Source organism: Anguilla rostrata, chromosome 6 (assembly GCF_018555375.3).
Source record: "Anguilla rostrata isolate EN2019 chromosome 6, ASM1855537v3, whole genome shotgun sequence".
NCBI classification, from domain to species: Eukaryota; Metazoa; Chordata; class Actinopteri; order Anguilliformes; family Anguillidae; genus Anguilla; species Anguilla rostrata.
In genome coordinates, this window is record NC_057938.1 from 20,213,845 (window position 1) to 20,227,101 (window position 13,257).

Genomic DNA, 13,257 nt, shown 5'->3' on the forward strand with positions numbered 1-13,257 from the left:
GATTTTCAGATTTCCTTATTTGAGAGTGCAGAGGGATGCTGACCTACAAAAAGATTTCTGAAAGAAAATACAGAAAAGAGAGAAATTACCTGAGGGCAAGAACAGGGTCACGATGATGACCTGCACATTAACACGCTGTATGATAAATTTTGTGTTTTGTGTTCCGAATGACTAGAGGCTGAAAGGGGAAAAATCAATGTAAGAGTGGTTGAAAGTAGCCTGGCAAATTACATGCGCTCAGCTAGTCCATTGTGCATCCACTACACACTGAAGACGGAGCAAGACGATGGAGATGGTGTGTGGGCTACGTGTTCATTACCTTCCCCTGAGGATAATGCATTTGACATGTATGCTTATATGTCTGTCCACTTGTAAGTCCTCCTGTCTGTCTGTGCAGTGGCAACATTTCACCACCAGAGGCTGGAGCTGAATGAAAGGAATGATGGTCTGCAATCTCAGATCCCTATTACACATTACCTGTTCCTAGAATGTTTGAGGGGGGAAATTAGGTTGTGTTCCTCTGACGTGCATTATAAAATCCAGATGGGTCCAGTTTCCTGACCAGAAATACTTTTCACAGACTGCCTGTGTTGCTTGAAAAAAAAAGGTTTTTTACAATATTGCAGTTATGCTGTGTAGTTATGGAGAATGTCAATGTGTACAACAGTGAATAACATTCTTTAAAATGTTTCTCCTTTTACTAGCCCAGACAGGCAAACTTCCGTGTTATGTTTTTGGGGGTTTGCAGACATGTCCTTAAATTGTTTTCCTGTGAAAAAAGATTCTAAGACAATAAGTACAATCTGTCCCTTTTTACAATGTAGCTAGAAAGTTGTGGTTTTGGAAGGTAGTAGAAAACGACCTTTGTCAAAAAGTTGCAATGTTTTGCGCTATCCAGGAGCTGCCATTATTCGTTTCACATAAAAACAACCTTTGCACTAAAAGGCAAATTTCACAGTTTTGATTCATAACATTAACATTATTACTGCATAGCTTTGGCTATTATAGAGGATTTGCAGAGATGGCTATGTTTATGAATTAATGGAATCACTTTATGTTTCATAGTATCTATGTCCATTAGTCTTGTCTATAATTAATGCATATCATCTTGAATAATATACTTACATTATTAGCTAGGAATATTTTTTTCAAATCTATTTTTGCCAAATCTCACTTTTTCTGAAGGACATGGTAGACATAGTAGTATGAACAGATCAATGGGTGGCAAGAATAACACAGTCATGATTAAAATAAGTAATAATAACACCGCAGACTGCACACACACTTATGGTACAGCAATGAACACTCTTTCCCCTTGCTAACACCGAATCTCTCAGTATAAATCGGAGAGTGTCTACATTATGCGGTCTTAAATCAATTTTTCTTTCTTCAGATTTATCTAATATCAGCGTGAACATTGTAAAAAAAACTATTCCAAACAACAAGAAAATTGGAGCTTCAGTTTTTCTCTGTATTTACATGTTTAAAATGATGTTTAGCGCAAATCAGGCGGAATCCGCGTGTCAGTGTCTCTGGCGAGCCGGTGAAACGCACGCGTGTAATGCGACCAGGGGTGGCAGCGCGCGACGGCGTTATTCAATTAGCATGTATTTGTACTGAAGGGTCGCATGGCGCCGTTTAGCGCAGCAGATGTTGCCAGCGGGAGGTAAGAGAGCTGTCAGCTGAAGGCTCTTCAGCGCCAGCCCGGGCGGCAGACGGGAAGAATGACAGATGTTGCAAACTGTTGCGCGCACTCGTGGCAGGATGCTCGGCGCCGAGTGCCTGCTCTGCGCTCCCGGCACACCTCTCCCTCCAGGCTCTCGCGGCGTTCCCGCCGGCGAGAACGGGGCGTCTCGGGGGGCCTTTCCTTCGGTAACCCGAGCCCCGTCTTTGCTTTTCACGGACGGCCCGCTCTGAAGCGGCGCGTCCGGTCCCAGGGCTCCGCGCCTACGTGGATTTTGTGAGCCAGTTGTGAAATTCCACAACCAGCGTTTAAACGATAGACATAAAGCAAGCCGGTTGAGAAATTTGCACAGGGTCACAGCTCGCTTGCCAATAGAGATTTCGCACCTGGAGCCTCTGTAAGTCTTGTTTTGTGCATCGCTTGTGGTATAGGCTGGAATGCTGACTGTTCGTGGATGTGCCACTTCTCCCAAATGAAGTCGTGTAAGCACTTCTTACTGAATGTCCCATTTCCTTCCTTCCATAGATTAAGAACATGCACTTCAGAAGAGTTTTGCAAGCCACATCATACTTTTGAGGCAAGTGTGCACACGTGTTTGTGTGTGCACATGAGCATGTCTGGTATGTCTCTCTGTGTGAATGTGTGTGTGCGTGCACATGAGCATGTCCGGTATGTCTCTATGTGTGAATGTGTGTGTGCGTGCACATGAGCATGTCCGGTATGTCTCTATGTGTGGATGTGTATCTGTATTTGTGTGTATGTGTGTGTGTGTGCACATGAGCATGTGTGGTATGTCTGTGTGGATGTGTATCTGTATTTGTGTGTATGTGTGTGTGTGTGCACATGAGCATGTCTGGTATGTCTCTGTGTGTGGTGATGTGTGTGTGCACATGACATGTCGTATGTTGTGTGATGTGTTGTTGTGTGTGTGTGTGTGTGTGCACATGAACATGTCTGGTATGTCTGCGTGTGGATGTGTATCTGTATTTGTGTGTATGTGTGTGTGCACATGAGCATGTGTGGTATGTCTGTGTGTGGATGTGTATCTGTATTTGTGTGTATGTGTATGTGCACATGAGCATGTGTGGTATGTCTGTGTGTGGATGTGTATCTGTATTTGTGTGTATGTGTGTGTGTGTGTGTGCACATGAGCATGTGTGGTATGTCTGTGTGTGGATGTGTATCTGTATTTGTGTGTATGTGTGTGTGTGTGTGCACATGAGCATGTGTGGTATGTCTGTGTGTGGATGTGTATCTGTATTTGTGTGTATGTGTGTGTGTGTGTGTGTGTGCGCGCGTGCTCATGCATTCCTTCATCTCGGTTATTAGTACTAGCCATGTCCTGTTTGCCTGGGGACCTTTTAAAAGAAACATATGTCTCTTTGATATGCATTTACGCTGTAGTAATGTGCCCAATGTATACCCACCAGAAAAACTGTTTTGAATAGAGTTTATTTTCATTTTAACATTTTAAATAGCCACTAATCTATTGCATGCTGAATTATACAGAAGAACACTGTTCCTGTATCTTGGTAATCTGGGTGTTCACTTTGTCACACATTAGAACACTGATATGATCAACAAGGTAGCAGTTTTATTTCTCAAAATGCCTTGGATGGGCTTTACAACCATCCCCCCCCCCAGGCTAAACATTTTGATCCCACACATTGCACTGGCATCAAAAAACAGCATTAGCTCTATGAAAAGTGCCAGCTCAGAGACAGCATTCAAGCAGCGTGCATATAGGATGCCTGCTTTTTTTCTGCTTGTTTATCGCCAGCAGAGAGCAGTCTCTACTGGTGATAAAGCTGATCCCAGGACAGCAGCGAGCCAAAGGGATAAGAGAGCTGGGTCTTACCTTCGCCCTCCATCCCAGTCTATCCCCCCTGAATGCCAGGAACCAACAACCTGAAAACCAGACACTCTGATTTCCATGACAACCTTGATCTTTTCATTTAGCCTTGCTTTGCAGACTTTGTAAATAGGTCCTCTGTGTTTGTCCTTAATTTTTGGTACCGTTTACACACTGTTTATGTACTTCAGGTTCTCATGAATTTGTGTCTGTCCTCTGTTGTTGTGTGAAAAAGAAAAAAAATGCTTGTTTCAATGTGTGACTCAGATTTGAAGACAGAATTTACTATAATTCAAAGCATAGATCACAGTAAAGAAAAAAAAAAAAACAGACATAACACATATAACACAATGGTTCGCATATATGTACATTTTTGACTGGTCCCATCCATTCTACTCCACATCGTGGCATTAATGAAGGGACAGTTGTTAAAATGGACGCCAAGAACAAAATGTCCAAATTATTTTTATTGCCGCTAAAGAATACAAAGCGTGACTGCCATCCATCCTGTGTCTTGAACGTTTTCCCTGCCTGAGGAAAGACTTATGTGGATCACTCTCGTATGGTACTATTACGTCTGACACTGAAATCAAAAGTGAGTATTCTCATGCTGCGTTACTTCCTTGGCTGCTTTCTAAGTGACTCTCACCACTTGATTACAGGGGATGAGAGGAACGCCTCATTTCTCTTTGTTATGGGCTCAGCTGTCAGTAATCCTGCACAAAGGGGCCAGGCTCTAAGAGCCATAGGATTTGCCTCCGGGATTATGCTCTCGCGGATAACGGTGCGCAGTCAGAGGAGACTGAGCTTTTATTCAAATTCAAACGGGCCGGTAAACAAAGACCATCGGTATGTGTGGTGATGGGAACCACTAAAGAAAACTAAGACGGCAGATCACAGTTTCTGCCTCTTACGCACTTTTATGGAGCAACTACTGTATTGAATATACGTAATTACCACCTGCCTTGAGGTTGTTGGTTTGACCAGTGCTTAGCGTGTCCAACTGAATGTTTTCCCAAAGTTACTTTATTATTTTTACACCTGCATTCAACGAGCTGACCCTCTCTTCGTCCAGGACCAGGGTTAGCCAACCTTGGACAAAGCGTGCGTGCTCTGTATACGATTTTATTGCATAGATACATATTTTTAAAAGAAACAGAACGAGGAAATACATGTTAAAATATATTTAATTAAGAAGGAAACATTCCAAGGATCATATATCTTGACCTATCTTTAGATTCACTGTTTTCAAATTGAGAGGAGGTAATAATCTGAAATGTTTTACAAAGACACTGAAGTGAAGAGGTATTAACAGAAAGTTTGTATTGTGGCATGGTTTTCTTCAAAATGCCAATTTCCATTTAATCCTTTTAAATCTGCAATCTATGGCCATGATGTTATGTCAACTAGAGGTTAATGGAATTTAAAGAATAACACTTGATGACAGTCGTTCCAACCCTCTGCATGTACAGCCCTTTAGATGTAGTGTAGCCTAATGAACATCTTAGCTGTAGGACCAAGGAAAAACAAGTAGTTTTGTATTACTGATTCACTCAAAATTACATCTTCATAAAACTCTTAATCTGGAGGGATGATATATTAACATGTTCAATGAGCCCAGTCTCAACGATGAGAGGAAAAAGAACAGGTGTTAACGCTGTCGCGTGTCGCCAGAGTGAAATGGTTGAGCAAATTAATAATCGCTGCCCTTACCATTTTCCCCCCACCGGTTACACGCCTGACACATTAATGTGGTGTTTTCGGCGTGCCAGCATAACGTAAAATCAACGAGCCTGGATACCTCCTGCCTTCTTATGAAGACCTTTGTCTTTTATCTTTAAAGTATATTACTACACTCTCAAAGTTCAAATAGAAAATGCAGATGCAGCCAATTTGTCGTATGTGCAGTTGTAAGTCACAATTAAACATACAGAGAATGGTTGTTATAAATAGGAAGGGCATAGTCATCTACATAAAAAGACACTGTTCATTGTGTTTTCGGTGATTTGTACATTTTTGTACCGTGACTAAATAAAACAAACACAAACGACCACCTGAAACCATCCTTGGTCAAGCTACCCAACAGAACTAATCAAGTCCTTATCTAGAAGCAGATGTGAATCTTAATCATTGATGACATGTTCTGGTACCTTTAACTTCGTTTTTCGTCGCAACCGCTTTACTGATGAACTTTCTTTATGCTTATTCATTACAGATTGTTTTAAAAGCCATATAAACCGTGACCAATGTGTGCTAAATAAAACACATATTTTGGTATATTTAGCAACAGTAGAAGATACAATCTATTGTAAAATTTTGATTTTGATTTTAGGCTGTAACTTTCATACCAATTATTATTATTATTATTATTATTATTATTATTATTATTGTTGTTGTTGTTGTTATTATTATTATTGACAGAAATATTCATAGTTATTGAATTTCATCAGACCTAGCAAAGTCTTTTCTGTATAGGAGAGAAAAATGGCATCAAATGCCTTTTCTGTGGATTCAATAAACAGAACCCATTACCTCACGACCGCTTTTGTTGGCCCCATTCAAGTGAGAACAAAATGGTTATTCAGAACGCTTTAGGTTTTTATTGTGGGTAGTATTCACAAAGAGCTGTGTTGTATTAAAAAGAACCATCTGTAGCAGAAACAATGGCTTCAAATTATCTTTGAATACCCACTGAAAAACATAAAGCTTTTCCTCCTCGTTGTGTGCAGTGAGGGTATAAAGCGAACTTGGTAGCTGACTTTTTGGTGTTCTTGACGCATTCCTCAAATCGTCACCTTTTCGGTTTTCTTTTGCGACGAACCGGTCTGCTTTTGTTTTGGGTAGCGAGATAAGGCAAACGTTTACCGAGCGGGCTAGATGGGCACACTCTTAAGGAGCTGTCGCGTCTCGGGAAAGCGGACGGAGCATCGCGAAGCTGGGAATTTGAATGCCGTGGAAGGATGCGGTCTCCAAGCCGCATCAATGGAGATCTATGCTGCTGAAATAGCTACATTTATAGTCTGAAAGATGTAGTAAACCATCCTACCAATCAATGTTCTTCGGAGAGCACCAGACCTGGTACGTATAGGAATATGCTGGATAGCACAGTTATAGGTATTATTGAAACAAAAGCGTGGGAATTTGAATTCCTTGTCCGTAACCAATAGTGTGAAAATTTGGAGGCAAGTTTGGAACGGCGTCATGGCTGAATTAGCGAACTGTTGTGTTGCCCCGGTTTTTCGAACATGTGGGACGAGTAGCAGTGAAATAAATTCAAAGTGCAAAAGATAGCACCACCTTTACCGCACTGAAAGCAAACTCAATTATATAAAATTTAGCTAATATTTGAAAAATTGGATTAAATTGAAAATGTCATATAAAAGACATTTGCTGTAGGCTATACATTTGCGGGGGCTACGAAATACAGTCTAAACACCTTTAAAATAAGAAACTGCAATGTAGTAACGTTCTGCGCTTTTGTAAAAATTATAGCCTATTTTAAAGGGCGACGTTTACCAGCGTGGAACAAGAGAAGCTTAGTTGGACACGTGTCATATCTTGAAGCAACCTGTCGTCCCCCCTCGGTAAAGGAATGCTATTGCAATTTTCACCTGGTGCCGTTATAAATCACTTGTCTGTATTATAAAGCTAATTGATGAAAATGTCATAAATAAAACAAACATTTATTTGTAGGCATGCTTAGTTGAGTTTCTCTATTAACGCTTGGCATATTAATTCTTAATCAAGTCTCTTTTGAGAAAGTCACCATTTTATTAAATTCATTACCATAGTTCGATTGAAATTCAGATTTGACTCATGTCATTTTGGATTACCGGTTATTAAAACAATGAAGAGAATTATTAATTTGAGAATATTTCAAGTCCTGTTTTTTTTTTTTTTTAAAGGGGGAAAACTATTAGAAATTAACCAAATGTCCACGTAAGATATGTTCTCAAACATGAATATACTAATACTAAATGTCTCCCGATAATCACTTGGTTCCCCATGGACAGTAGCCTACCCTAAAAAAATGTTTCATTTGTGTTCCTGAAATATTATAGCTAAATTAATTTCAAATTTTATATTTAGGCTAAGTCTCTGTGCTCTACCGAATAGCCGAATTTAGGCGCAACAAAGACAACTTTGCTTTGCCATCAACAGAAATGAATGATTCATTAATAATTCATATGAATTAATGGGTTTGAATCAAATTCTGATCTTGGTGTGATAAGCTCCCCGGTAGGCTATTTCTTTACATGCAGATTAGTTGTGCTCTGTCTCTGCAATATGAAAACATACGGAAAAGACGATTCTGTTACGTTTTTAATAAACTAATTTGTGAAAGTACAATTCCTTTTCAAGTCGTGTTACGGAAAATAGAAAGCGTAGCCTACTTGCCGAAAGTCTTGTTACCAGGATACAAGTTAAGATCTGGGTCGGCAACTGATGTAACCGACATGGCTGTACAGTAACAGTCATGTTATACATAATGATAGTATGAAACTTGATATCGAAGGCAGACCTGATCATAATAATAATAATAATAATAATAATAATAATAATAATAATAATAATAATAATAATGTGCAATTTCATCTCGGATCCAAAATAACCAAAATAAATTGGCAGTAGACATAGCTATTTGAAATGACTTAGCCTAATATTCCCTGCTATTGTATGATTCAACTATAGCCTACATTTAGGCTATCATAAGCTACAGCTATATATTACATTCTGTCAATCACTGGGTAAACAATCTCACTACTGGTGGACTTCCCACTCTCCAATGCCCTTTTTCATGATTGTAAAAAATAGAGGTGGATCGCATACAAAATAAATTAAACAAGTCAACCAACGTTGGACTGACTACAGAATGGACAAATCTTAGATTGGACTCGACAATACGTTTTTAAAATGTAGCCTACATATCAGTATAGCTTTTTTTTTGCATAACAAAAAAATAATCTATGTATATAGCTTACAGTATTCATGTTATTCAATATTTAAAATGCCGGCAATTTTATCATCGCGAGATATAAATAGTTGGACACATCTGTTTTGTTTTGTTGCAAAGATGGAGACATTAAACAATTATCCTAAATTTTGTTTGACTACATTGTATTTACATATTTAGTAGGCCTTCTAGTACATTTTATTATAAAATAGATACCAATGTCATACTAGGCCTACGCCAACAACCGCCAATGAACTCAAATACGACTACAGTGATTTTAATGTTAATTATTCATTCTTCCGTCCGTCTGTAAATGTTTGAAATGTAATTCTTAAATGAAGTAAGGACCTTAAACCAATTAAATAGGCTACCAAGATAATTTTGATGTACAGTTTTAAATTACATATTTGTTTCGTTAATAACTAACTGACCAGTAGACGGCACTGTTGGTACATAACAATGTTGCACCGTCCTGTCCAAATTTCTTTATGGACCTTTGAGGTAGCCTATGTGCATTTCTACATTAACTATAAATATGCTCTGAGTGTATTCTTCTAGACTTTCAGGTAAAAGTTTTTATATATTCTATTTTTTCAAGTTACTTCCAAAAAATAACAACATATCAAGTCCACTTTGAGTTAAATGTAAATATATTTAACCACTGGCTCTATATGTCAACCCATTTCGAACCATGGGGAGAAAGTTTGGCCGATGACAAGCAGTTTTCTTTATCATTTGAGGCGATGGGCGTTCAAGCAACAAAGGTCTTAAATAGCATTGTGGTGGTAAACAAACGAGCTTTTGCCTGGCCGACATGGCAACACCAGCCGAGACAAAACTTATTTATATTAAGGTAGGTTCTTCATTCAACTTAATCCATTGAGGCCCTTTCATTTTAATAACGAAGGCACACCTTACGTTACCAGAAACATAGGCAGACCTAAAGTTTTAACGTAACCATTGAGATGTCAACGTGTAAGTAATAAGTAATATTGAACAAATAGTATTAACAAGTTTTTTTCAGAAATATCCGTTTTGAGAACATGCGGTTTACTTTGTATCATTAATGAATATTATTATACGAATCTATGAATATTATAAAAATCTATGGATTTTACAATGAAATGCGGGGAATGTTTAGGCTACTTTAATGTAAAATAGTCGGTTAGGCTATATGCCATTTAATTCCGAACGTAATATAAGTGGGCCTCGTCCAGTTCATTCGCATATAAAGTGTATCGGTAACGAAGACTAATATGATTTGCGTGGGACAGTACTTCGCAGAATGAGAGCCATCTAAAATATCATGTAAATAACGCTCGCTACAATAATGAATATGAAGCGACCATTGGCTAACTTTAAAGTGGTCTCTGCCTCACAGTACCAACACTAACCGCGAGTAACCCCGCCTCTTTATGCCAATAAAAGACACAGTCCTGGCTGAGCGAACAGTCGCTCCGTGATTGGTTAGGTAAAACCCATTTATTCCCTGACAGCCCCCGTCACATGAATGGTTGTCTATTAACTTGTTCAAAAAGTATTTGGAGTTGTCAAGGCTCCTACGAAGAGGGAGAACTAGTCGTTGATTCTTAAAAATCCAAGAGAGAAGTTCGTGGAGCAATAGAGGATCCACCTGGTGAAGAGAAAAAAGTTTCTGAAAGCAAATAGGAAATAACGACGAACGGCCTCTGGCTTGGAGTTTTGTTCTTTTTGGAGAAGCAAGTGACAAACAACCAGTTGAAATGTATAGCATGATGGAAACCGAACTGAAACCTCCCGCCCCACAGACAACTTCTGTGGTTACGGGGAATTCTAATGCTTCGGGAAACAACCAGAAAAACAGCCCGGATCGAGTCAAGAGACCGATGAACGCGTTTATGGTTTGGTCCAGGGGCCAACGTAGAAAAATGGCACAGGAGAATCCAAAAATGCACAATTCCGAAATTAGCAAACGACTCGGGGCAGAGTGGAAACTTCTATCCGAAAGCGAGAAGCGACCTTTCATCGACGAAGCGAAGCGTCTCCGTGCTCTTCACATGAAGGAGCATCCGGATTACAAATACAGACCCCGGCGGAAAACCAAAACGCTGATGAAAAAGGACAAGTACACCCTGCCAGGTGGGCTTCTTGCGCCGGGCGGTAATGCTCTGAGCGCCGGGGTGGGGGCTGGTTTGGGTGCGGGAGTAAATCAGAGAATGGACAGTTATGCACACATGAATGGTTGGACCAACGGAGGCTATGGCATGATGCAGGAACAGCTCGGCTACTCGCAGCACCCTGGTTTAAATGCTCACAACACGGCACAGATGCAGAGCATGCACCGCTACGACATGAGCGCACTTCAGTACACTTCTATGACCAATTCACAGACCTACATGAACGGATCCCCCACATACAGCATGTCATACTCTCAGCAGAACACTCCAGGTATGACTCTTGGTTCTATGAGTTCGGTGGTAAAGTCGGAATCCAGTTCTAGTCCACCCGTAGTCACTTCCTCGGCTCATTCGAGGGCTGCCCCGTGTCAGACCGGAGATCTTCGGGATATGATAAGCATGTACCTACCGGGAGCTGAAGTCCCGGAACAAACAGCCCAAAGCAGACTTCACATGTCTCAGCATTACCAGACCGCCCCGGTACCTGGCGCGACCATTAACGGCACATTGCCTTTATCACATTTGTAAAGTACGTTTCTTCACAGAAACCGGACTATTTTTGTACAGAACATTTTGCGGGACAAGGGAAAAGTTTATAGTACTGAAGGAAAAACCTCAAACTTTCTTTTTCTTAAAGCAAGGTTTAAATGAACGGATGAAATGTTTTTTCTTTTCAAAGGGATACCATATTTTGGAAATTGAGAAATCTCCTCTTGTCAGTTGTTTTATTATCAAGTAACTTTTGTACAGTATTTATCAAAACACTTTTCAATCAACATGATTGTGCATTATGAGAATTGTCACATTTTCTAAACAAAATTTCTACAGAAGAGATGCAATGAAGTGGCAGAGTGGAAATTTTAAAGAATTTCTAACAATGCACAGCGGAGAAAGGGAAAAGAGATATAAACCGGTTAAAGGTTTCTCCTTGAAGGTACATATAGTGTACTAAACCGTTTTTAGTTTTGTAAGAAAAGTAACGAATAATACAAAAAGTACAAGTAAACATAATGTTTAATTTATATATTCGTTTCCCTCTTTCCTCTGTTAAAAACGCGAATTTTGTGTTTATACTTTTTGTTGTTTGTAATATTTCTGTAGATAGATTGTGACATTTAGTTTTTATTTTCATTTCCGTAGTTGTATTTTCAAATTTGGCTCTGTAGCCGACACTCCATGTACATAATAATGATTTGAACTAATAACATCCTTATAACAGTCACAATTTCAGTTTTTTTTTTTTTACAATATACAGAGTTTGAAATAAATAAATATTTGAAATGTGTACACATGGATATTGTTTTGATTGCATTCGCCATTTCAATACTTGCATTGTTATTATTGCCAAATCATTGTCAGTGGATTTGGTTTACTTGCTACTTACATACAATTGGCCTATATAACTTATTCTACATTTTAAAATATGAATATACTTTTGTGAAATGACTATAATTTGTAATGGGATTTTAATAATAATGGTTTTATATTTGGTTTCATTATCAGTGCTGAATGCTACATTTCGGACATGCCATTTACTATTTATTTTGATTATTGTTATTCATATCCAGAAACCTTGTAATAACCGTTTTTTTTATGTATAATTAAAAGTATTACCAACATTTTAATCTGGGAAAATCGAATGCATTTTACGCGCGTACTCTGTGCGCGTGATTGCGCATGTATCTCACTCTTAGCTAATATATTACATGGGCTTTGGATTTATGGCATTTCAGTTAAGTGGAAACATGTCTAACTTAAAATGATGCGTGCGCCACATGCCTCAGAATTGTGTTTCCTATTACATGTTGTTTAAGGTTACAAGCTGAACGCGCTCCAAAAGTTGAAGACCTCCATTTAGGGAGTTTGTCATTCCACAAACATGTGAGGCTTCTTCTTCGTGGAGTTTATAGAGTAAAAAGAAAACGATTTTTTCCCTGTAGATGTGTGCTTTAAATTAAATCCAGTCATTGTGACTGTAGAATAGGCAAATTTTAATATAAGTAAGAAACCATAAAGTATAAGTGCAGGATAAAATTTTAATTTCTTTAAGCGTCAAATCCACTGAGTTAAATGCTTTTACATACATTCACATCGGTATATAATCGACAAATAGAAGGCATAAAAAATACTTATCAGACAAATGTGATTATAATAATAATAATACTATTTGATAGGACTGCAAATAGCCAGTGACACGTCTTACGAAATGTTTGGATTTAGTTCTAACTGGCCTACGACATATGATTTTCAGTTACAGGCGATTTTAAGTAATTTAGGACAAAACTTTTTTTAATCTCTTAATAGCACGTCGGGACATAAATACCTAATGTCTAATTATCGAATTATATTGCTATAGTTCGGAGAATCACGTTGTTTTACATTGGGGCCGCATACGCCTAAAGTTATATGTATATTTAGATACCATTTACTTTGTTAAAGTGTCTTTTATTTATTGCACATTGTATATAATACAAAATATTATTCATTGCTACTCACGTGTGTGTATTTAAAACGACCACACATTCACAAGGTATCCCTTGTGACTTGTGGGCCTATAGCACTCTAAATCTGATGTGCGTTAGAATATTGTACATAACTGCAATGGTAGATT

The 13,257-nt window shown here is 38.7% G+C and overlaps 1 protein-coding gene across 1 annotated transcript; it reads left to right on the forward strand.

The window, feature by feature from the left end:
- The first annotated feature begins 7,876 nt into the window (after positions 1-7,876).
- LOC135256800 (transcription factor Sox-2-like) lies at positions 7,877-11,931 on the forward strand. Its single transcript, XM_064338943.1, has one exon. It carries the CDS (start codon positions 10,233-10,235, stop codon positions 11,172-11,174), a length of 942 nt encoding a protein of 313 aa, XP_064195013.1. The 5' UTR covers positions 7,877-10,232; the 3' UTR covers positions 11,175-11,931.
- The last annotated feature ends 1,326 nt before the right edge of the window (positions 11,932-13,257 follow it).

Bases quoted from the DNA above. Each gene is read 5' to 3' on its own strand.
- LOC135256800 (XM_064338943.1), top strand. From the start codon at position 10,233: ATGTATAGCATGATGGAAACCGAACTGAAACCTCCCGCCCCACAGACA.